General features: G+C 41.8%; 1 protein-coding gene across 1 annotated transcript; it reads right to left on the reverse strand.

Annotated features, from left to right (window-relative positions):
• Positions 1-856: 856 nt before the first annotated feature.
• ICOSLG (inducible T cell costimulator ligand) lies at positions 857-8035 on the reverse strand. Its single transcript, XM_054395338.1, has 6 exons — positions 8007-8035; positions 6658-6698; positions 4043-4402; positions 3288-3572; positions 1963-2139; positions 857-903 (listed from the first exon to the last, which is right to left on the reverse strand). The coding sequence occupies exons 1-6, from the start codon at positions 8033-8035 to the stop codon at positions 857-859; spliced, it is 939 nt and encodes a 312-aa protein (XP_054251313.1).
• Positions 8036-9535: the final 1500 nt, after the last annotated feature.

Consider the following 9535-nt stretch of genomic DNA (forward strand, 5'->3'; position numbering starts at 1 on the left):
CCTATGCAACAGTCATTTGCTTCAGTAGAACCCACCAAACAAGACACAAAATAGGCAGATACTTCATCCTCTCTGTACTCTTGAAAGTCCCTGTGCTGATTTTTTTTTTCCTCAAATTTCGTATTGGATTTTTTTTTTTACCCTGTTTTAATTTTTTTCCCAATGATAATTGAGTTTGTAAACCACCTAGACTGTAATACAGCATTCTTGCTTATAAAAAATACAACCATTGTGAAGGTCTGAACTGCATGTTTGTTATTTTTTTTAAGAGGGAGATCTTAGTGTTGTATTTTGTGGGTGTGGGGAGATGTTTTTCTTTTTTCTTTTTTTTTTTTTATTGGATGTATATAGGCTCAAAGACATAGTTTCATGGGCATGAAGCAAATCATATTTCTGTATCCCAGCTAAAGACCTTCTAGGATATAGTGCCTGAAAAAGCAGAGAACAACCATTTGATGATAGCCACTGACATTATATGAAGTGATAAATAGTCAGGGTTGTTCAGATTTGAAAATCAGCATTTAAAACAGATTTTCCAAGTTTGTCTTTGTCTTGCTGGAAACAGGAGCTTCAGCATGGTTTTAGAACAGGAGTGGAGGGTGGCTTGAACCTGTATGCTCTGTCTCCTGTTGGTATTTCATGTTGTCTGGCCTGAATTGTTGAAGGAACTTCTGGGAACCAAGGCTCTCTGTCTGCCTTTGCAACACTTACAGAGCTCAAGGAAAGATCTTAGAGAAGTTAGGGCTGCCAGTTTACATACTTGAGTTTGTAACATCTATCAAGTCTAATCCAGAGGCTTTGTCCTGAACTTGAATACTGAAGCTATTAACTCTTGAAATAAATAATAGTAATATTTTTAATACTTACAGCTGAGTCTTCCTTCATCTTCATTTGATTGAACATCTGTTGAAAGAAGTGCATTATTGTAAGCAGGTAGGACTCATAAATATATTATTTAGCTAGATGAGGTTAATATTAAGCAACATCCACTGAAGTTAGGGTTCAATGTGCTAAATGCTCACTGGACAGCAAAATGCACTCCATACTCTAGCGGCTGACAACTTAGGTCTCTTTGTCAGCAAGGATGAATCTGAGACTTGAAGTAACAGCTTCACTCTGGTTTAGGGACAGAGTCCTGCACCATGCTTAGGTTGTTTCTGATGGAAGGATATGGCTTCTAGCACAGCTGTTGTACATGCTGGGCAAGATCACTACTTTGCTTTCTCCTGCTCTTTTCTGGAACACCTGGGTGTGCTAGCCATGAGGAAGAGCGTGTGGATTGGAAATGTGGTTTGTCCTTGTTCATTAAAAGGGTGGTTGCCTCTGCTCCTTTTTCTTAGATGTTAGTTCTTATATATCTGCAAAGCAGCTTACAGATATATCAGCAGGCTCAGTCTGGTTCACAACACATCTTTTAGAGCTGCATTCTCTTCTGTCATGTCAAGAATTGAAGAGTCCCACCCATGGGCAGATGCAGCAATAGAGGGATACACACGTATAACGTAGACTGACTGTGAGACATGCTCTGTTTCTAACTTGTAGAAAGCTGCCTGATTCCAGTGTGATCTAGAACTCTTAATTGTCCAGCTAGGGACTCTAAGGCTCACAGGACTAATCATCCTCTGATTTCTGCTCTGGACTCTGCTAAGCTACTATCCTTAGTCCTGTTCCACAGAGGAGCATCCCCTCCATCTGTCCAGAAACAGACTGCAGGGATCACAGCCTGAGTGGGTATGAAGTCTGAGGGTCAGGGTGCAATAGCAGAAAACCATAAAGCATGCAATGTCCTGGGGTGTACTACACATCCTCCCTGAGGCACTCCAGGTTTTTGATCACACCATGATTTCCTGCTGTTGTGTGCAGGCAGCTTACCTTTTATCTGTGTGCTGGATGATATTAAATATATTGGAAAATGGACAAGAATTGTTCAGATGTGGTCATGCAGATGCTGTGCCTCATTACCTGTGTAGGACACTAGTTTAGAGGACCTCCGTCTTCGTAGCCAGCAGGTTAGAGCAACCAGAACACCCATCAGAATGACAATGGAAATGATGCCAACTGCTTGAGCACCTCGCCCTTTTTTCCCCAGGCTTTTGGGACTTTCTGTGCTGGAATCACTGCTTTGCTTCTGCTGTGTGTCTAGAACAAAATAGAAAAAGGATGTAATAAAGTGTACATTTTCACATTTCATACATACAAATGCCACGTGAAATTTTCACATTTCATGTGCCACAATGGCAACTATTTGACCATATTTTTCACACAAAAAACCACTCTACTGTGCAAATTTTCTCATACCGAGTTTTTGTTCCTGGAAATAATTTATATCATTTGGCTATGTTTGTGGGATCAGTGTTGTTAGTCTAGAGTATGTGACTTCTTGGTGTGTTCAGGTAAACTAATTGTGGGTATCCAGCTACAGTCGCAAACAATTAAACCTCCTTGCACTAAGGTGCAGAAACCTGTGAAAGAAAGGTGTGGTGGGAGGCAGGAACAGGAACAGCAATGAGACTGAACAGCCACTTCCAGTAAGCTCTCCCACTCCAGACAGAGTCTTTACAGAGCTGTTTGGAAACCATGAAATCCACTATTGATACTATACCTAGAACTTTTCACAAATACGTTTTTAAAAAATAGTTTTCTGGTTTTGTGAAGAGTTGAGTGTCTAAACTCTTGTTTTTACAATTGATCACTTATATCAGCAATTATTATATTATTAATTATATATTATATTATATTATACTTGTGGGTTAATACTACCTTGTTTGCCATAGATCTACTTTAGATTCATGGAATCATAGAATGGGAGGGGTTGGTAGGAACCTCCAGCAATCATTGCATCCAACCTGTCTGCCAAGTAAATAGTGTTTTGTATTAAATTGAGTTTTGGAGGCTGAAATCGGAACTTTGAAACTAGGCAAAGCAAAAAGCAAACTTGAGTGCTGCAAAGCAGTCAGGTAGGGGTTCAGGAATTTGGATCTGCTGTATGATGCCCTTTGACAAATAACAAACCCCCACAAGTTATCACGTTCCTGAGGAACTAAAGGGTAAAACCCAGTGACTGTCTTGGATGCAAGAGCTTCTCAGTAACATTGTCATAATACATTAAACTGGATATTCACACAGTGTGAAGAAGTAAATGAAATCTATAGCTAAGCATAACTAGCTTGAAACAAAACTTGAGCTCTTCTCAGCATTTCTTGGAACTACTGAATTAATGTGTACCTATCATTAGTGGTTGATATTCCTGCTACCTAGAAAACATGATGTAGCATGAAGGGACTTACAGTTGGCTGATAGGTTTTCCTGCAGTATTTTATTTTCTATGGAGCACTCTATTTGCATGTTAGGAGAGGCTTTAACCTTCAGTGTGCTAAAAACACTGTAAGTGCCATCGTCGTGGAGGGTGATCTTTGGTTCTGATGAAGGCAAACGGCTGTTGTCAGTTTTATTTACCCAATAAACATTGGGCTTTGGGTATCCATTGCCAGACCTGCAGCTGAAAGTCACCTCCTCTTCAGTGCTGTTAGTGTTTCTCATTGGTCCTCTGAGTATTGGTTGGCTATAGCTAGCTGGAGAGCAAAAGAAAAAGAAATAGTCATTGACAGGTTGAAAGGTATTGAGAAAACAAAATTGTGACAGTGGGTTCCAAGGTAGAAGTACTGGGTTTCACAAAACCCTCACGACTTGAATGGAAAACACCTGCAGGTTGGGTATGTAAGCCAGAAAGCTGAAAGACTTACTGGAAGGGTAGAAAGCTGAAGCCAAACCCAAAGGAAAAAGCAGCTTCTTAAGGGCTAGAGACCTCATGTTAGTGAAACCCGAGATGAAAATAACCCACACTGGATAAACAGCTGTTATAGGTATTTCCCTGGTTTTAGATTCCCTGCCTCTAACATTTAAATTAAGGAGACTTCATTTCGGCAAAGGGCTGAAGCGTGTTTCAAAGTTAAGGGTATGCTTAAATATCACATTGAAAGAGCACAGATTTGAAAAGCTATGATGAAAATTTAGGTGAGTAAGTGCAAGTGATACTTCTTACCTGCTAAACTGAGAACCACGTTTGCCTGGTGAATGACTTTAGTATATTCTTTTTTCTGCAGCACTACACATTTGTAGGTATGCTCATCACTGTGGCTGACATTTAGGAGTAGCAGTGAAAAATTGCCTTCTTCCAGTCTATCCCAGAATAACTGAGTCCTGTTTTTAAAGTGAGCACACTGTTCACTTTCGTTGTCTTGACCGGAGATCAGTGCATGTACAACAGAGCACTCTTCTTGATCATCAGCTATTTGCCAATACACACGTAGGCTTTGTAAGTGCAATTCTGCTCCTCGATAAATGCAGCTCAGTGTAGCGTTGTCTCCAGGTTTACTGACAATCTTCTCCTCCAGTGCGGTAACTACAAGATAAAAGGAGAGAGGGAGAATGAAAGGGAGGTTAAGTTGAGAAAATGTCGTTCTTTTCAAGTGTATTACACCACATTGTGGACTTCAGTATTATTATTTATATGAGGCAGCTGAGTGTGCTCACTTCATAGCCATTCCTAACTTTTGACTTGCTGGTGGCTAATTCTCTCTGGGTCTATTTGTCTCATGTTTTCCAAAGGGATCTTTCACAATCTAAAGCCTTCTGCTTGCTCCAAGGACCAACCAGTCTAAGAGTTCCTAGCCTCACAGAAGCCTGTATGTTTCACTTTGCCCACAGACTAGGACTCACTGTATTGCTGTCTACAGCTACCTGAAGGGTGGTTGTAGCCAGGTGGGGGTTGGTCTCTTCTCCCAGGCAACCAGCAACAGAACAAAAGGATGCAGTCTCAAGCTGTGCAGGAGGAAGTTTAGGCTTGATCTTAGAAGTTCTTCACAGAAAGAGAGATTGCCCATTGGAATGGGCTGCCCAGGGAAGTGGTTGGGGTCCCTGGAGTGTTTAAGAAAAGACTAGATGAGGCACTTAGTGCCATGGTCTAGTTGATTAGTTAGGGTTGGGTGATTGGCTGGACTTGATGATCTTGGAGGTCTCTTCTAACCTGGTTGATTCTGTGATTCTTTGGCTGTAGACACACATTCAAGTACTAAAGCTTTATTTTTTTGATGATTAAAAAATAATTCCAAATAACACCAGGTAAATCACAGCAAGTGGAAATAATAAAAAAGAGTGCTATTATTATTTTGAGACCCCAAAAAATAAACAGGAGAAAAAACAGTGTTTCTCAAAGTGGATATGTTATAGCAATCACATTTTGTCCCTACCCATTGGTGTCGCCCTCTCAATAAACACACTCAGCTGGCAAACCAGCATGCCCACTTACCTCCACTGACACACCCATTAGATGTTTACAACCTCTCATGGTCTCTTGAGGTAGGCTAGCATAGTATCTGGCTTTCAGGGCACTTTTCCTGGTCTCCAGACATGAGAAAAGCAGCCTTTCCTCCTTCCAACCAATGAGAAGGCAAGAGCTGGCTCACAAGTGATGCAGAAAGCACAGGTTAGCTAACTTGAAAGGGCTGGGATGGTTGTGACCACAGCTCCCTGCTTAGGGGTGCACATTACCTCTCCTCCCCACCAACAACTAAAACCTCTCTGCTGCAATTCATTTGAGACCAAAGCATTGTGCAAGTTCTAAATGTTGGACTTGGGGGTGAAGGAGTTGGGTAAGAGGTTGGATGGTAGAGATTACAACTGGGGGAAGGCACTATGTGGGTGGGTGAATTAGGAAAAAAAAAGATGACAGGAGGGGGAGGGATTTGACATGCGACAAGAGCGCCCAGTGGAGCGGGAGGGAGACAGCCGTGTTAAAAGGGCACACGTCTTTGTGTTGGTGTGCACTGGACTCAGAAATAGTTCATCTACATGTCTGAGTTGGGCACCCTGCCTTAATACCACTGAAGGAAATATAGCACTCATAGGAAGGAAGGCAGTATCTTAGTATGCTCTCCAGGCCCTTACACACTGCTAGGCAAGACAAGAAGTAACAGGCTTGAATTGTAACAAGGGTGCTGCAGCTCCAACACTGGGAAACTTCTCATAATGGAGAAGTGAAACTCTGGGAAGCATTGCAAGGAAGAGGGAGGCACTTCCATCACTGGTATTCTTCAGGAACATGCCAGCTGGCAGCTGCTGAGGTTGTACCTGGAACAGTTTGTCCTGATTTTGGGATCAAGGAGTTTTCTTGATTTTGTTGAGGTCCTTGGTGATTAAGCAAGAACAAAGGAGACACAAGTCTAAATCTAAAAAAAATTTGAACATCACCAGGTGATGCTATTTAGCCATACCTTCGTTTTGAAAGGGATTTTTGGAACTTTAGTAAAAGACTTAGTAATATTTGGTATTTGATACCCTGATTATAGTTCTAGTATGTGCTTTATCCATACATGCTAGATCTACTTGGCAACAGCCCTTATTACCCCAATGTTTTTTTTTTTCCAGAGATAAATATGCAGAGCCCTTTGTTATTCTCTGTACACAAACTGATAGAAATAGATTTTTAATTCTTTCCCTAATGCATGTCAAAGAATATTTCACACTGAGGAATTCTTAAGTGTCTTGCTGAAAATATGCAGATGTTTATATTGTATATATTACAACCACTTTGTTTATTTGGACAAACATCTTAAAGGGAGGGCAGCTTAATTTCCAAGTGAAGCATTCTGTACTTACCAGCTCTCAGGATATGAAGGAGCAGTAACAGAAATCTGTACCTAAAATAAAAAGCAAATGAGCATTACAGGATTGATTTTTAGCATCTCTGTTGTTTAAATAAGTAATAAACTTAATATTGATTTAGTATGGTAGAAGAAGTAGGTAAAATAGTACTGTTATGTAATGTCCCATTAAGTATTTGCATTTTTGACAGCTGCAAAACTTCTGTCCTCACTCTGTGGGTGGGTGACCAAGCCTACAACTAGCAGTAAAATGCACTAATACTGGAATCGAAGCAGGAGGCATGAAGCTGGTGTTGTGCCTGTCTTTCTTGTGGAAAAAAATGAACCATATTGGCTTACTGGACAAATAGGCTCTGGAGGCTATGCTGGATGTCTGCACAGGCCCAAATCCATATCCAAGCCCTGCTGAAACTCAATGAGTTTTGGCTTTATCAGGTTAAAGGACAACACACAGCTGACTATGCTGCCCACCAGTTTGTGCACTCAGTAAAAATGTGTAAACAGGAAATGTGCTGATACTAGGGAGCTGTGCAAAGGTTTTGCTGGAAAGAATTCAGAGTGTTTGATTACTCTGCAGTGGCAAATCTATGCGGGAGTTTCCTAAGAGAATTACCCATGCTGGATGCTATAGTAAAACCCAGTTTAAACTATCTGTAAAGTCCAGGTGATTTCACACTCATTCCATGGGGGCTTTAAGAAAGGTAAATGTACAGCCCTTTTCAAAGAGTTTGAAACGCCCTCTCACCATCATGCTTGCTATATATTGTGCACTCCTTCCTCCAGACCACTGTGAGAAGGGAAAGGAAAGGAACATGTTGAAAAGGTTTTGGAATGAGAGTTGAGTGGCTGCAGTTGTCCACCTTGGCACTGCCATGGGTGCAGTAAGTTTGCAAAGCTGAGCTGATGAGGCAGAGGGACACAAACATTTGCTCATCCTGTTTCCCTAGTTCACTTTCACAAGCAAGCAGGACTGTGAGGCCACTCTACCTCAGTGTAACTGCTTCCCTTCCTTTGTTGCTCTCAACCCTCAGCCAGGTCCAGCAGTTGAGCCAAGGAATGGGCAATGGGGAGAGCTACTACCAGCAGATCTCTCCAGCCTGTGTCAGGAGTGAGCTCCAGGGTCTCCTGTCCTGTCTGTTTACCACCCTCCCTCCAAACCAACCCTGCCCTGCCTGATGCTCCTTTCTCCAAGCCCTAACCTAAGTTCACTCCCCCAGCAGCCATTTCTCACCTCACTTCCCCCCCATCAGCTGTGCTTTAGAACATCCCCTCTCTCTTTCAGGCTTCATGCCCTTTCCCCACAGCTCCTGCCTCTGTGTTCAGACAAGTAGCTTTGTGCATCACCTGCCAGGCACAGCATTGCTTCTGCCCATTTTTAGCCCTACCAGATGTGTGAGCACAGGTTAGGCCTCCTCTGTTGTGGTGGAAGGTCTCTAATTCCCACATGTTCCCAAGAAAATTATGATCTTCCCAAACGTATTTGGCTTCCCATGGAGAAAGCAGAGGACATTCCTGACATAAAATCTACTGCCACTTGAAGCCCCTGTCTCCAGAGAATGAAATGGAGAAAGCTTAGGGAATATCTAGACCAAGTTGTATTAGTTTTATATGCAAAAAAGATTTTATTTTCCTTTTCTCCATCCTTTGAAACGGTTGCATAGATAAGGTTTCAAAACTTTAAGTGGATGCTCAGCATGGAATATTTCTGCTCTAGGGCTAATTGCAGACTTAGTAAAATAAGTATTAAAGTCTCCTAAGTGTGGGTACCTAAACATTCCAGGGAGAAAGTTCTGCTCTGTTCTGTCTCTGGCAGTGACTTCTGCTGGCTTTTGCATGTGGTCTTGTATTATATTTCTGTGGTGTTTTTATACTGTGTAGGAGCCATTGCTTTTGTGTCAGGCTTCTAGAGGTCTGCCTTGACAAGATCACCTTAATGTAGTTCTTAATTCCATGGCTGTGCTTGTTTTACTCTTCCCTGCCAAAGTTAGAAAATATGAATACAGCAAGTCATTGAATTAAATGGCAAACAACAATTAACTAATCTTTATGGGGCTCTTTAGGGAATTTCCCACGGTAGGCATTTGTTGATGCCAACAAACATTTAGATTGACAGGCAGAACTGATTCTATAATGCACGTATACAAAGCAGGTCTTGTTTTTCTAATTTAATAAATGATGTCAGTCAAGGTTGGATGGATCTAGAGATGTTCGTCTTCTTGCCTGGAGGAGATGGCAGCTGCAGTAGTGTAGTGTGCAGTGTCAAACCACCATGGTCCTCCAGAAAAGCTTTAATGGCCAAAGTCCTCTTTGTAAAATAGAGAAATGCTCTTGCCTGCACAGAACCCCCCTTTTTGCCCCACATGTACACTCATCCTCTGTGTACAGCACACAGGCAGTGAGCTCCACTAAGTGCAGGTGTAGCTGCATTAGTTTCTTAGGTTCTCTCTCTTGCCTTTATTGATTTCTATTTATTGATTTTAAAAAAAAAAAAGTATTTTAATTTTTAAAACATATTTTTTCTTTTTCAATTCTTTCACACACCTTCCCCATCTGTACGGTTCTTATAATGTCATCTGAAACGGGAGAAAGTTGCACTTCCTCTTTCAATACATTCTTGCTTGACGAGATTTATTCTTTCCCCCAGCACCACACCTCTTTCATGCACGGTTTTAGAAACCACGGCGTGGCTGTTCTGCCACAAACCATCAGGACTTGTAATAACAACTTTGGCACTCTTGCTCCACTGCCAAGATTTGCTTTACCCCTACTCTAATTTTGTAGTGACATCACGCCTGCTCGCCTCCTCCCATCGTTCCCATTCGGGCCAAAAGGCTCCTTAAACTGCCAAATAATGGCCTGCAGCCCTCCATAGC

This window comes from Indicator indicator, chromosome 1 (genome assembly GCF_027791375.1).
Source record: "Indicator indicator isolate 239-I01 chromosome 1, UM_Iind_1.1, whole genome shotgun sequence".
Classification (NCBI taxonomy): domain Eukaryota; kingdom Metazoa; phylum Chordata; class Aves; order Piciformes; family Indicatoridae; genus Indicator; species Indicator indicator.

Excerpts from the sequence above, each read along its gene's own strand:
- ICOSLG (XM_054395338.1), bottom strand. The coding sequence starts at position 8,035 with ATGGGCAGAAGCAATGCTGTGCCTGGCAG. Across the intron at positions 6,699-8,006 it reads AGCAATGCTGTGCCTGGCAG|GTACAGATTTCTGTTACTGC; the intron begins GTGATGCACAAA and ends TTTTTATTTTAG. Across the intron at positions 3,573-4,042 it reads CGTGGTTCTCAGTTTAGCAG|CTAGCTATAGCCAACCAATA; the intron begins GTAAGAAGTATC and ends TTTGCTCTCCAG.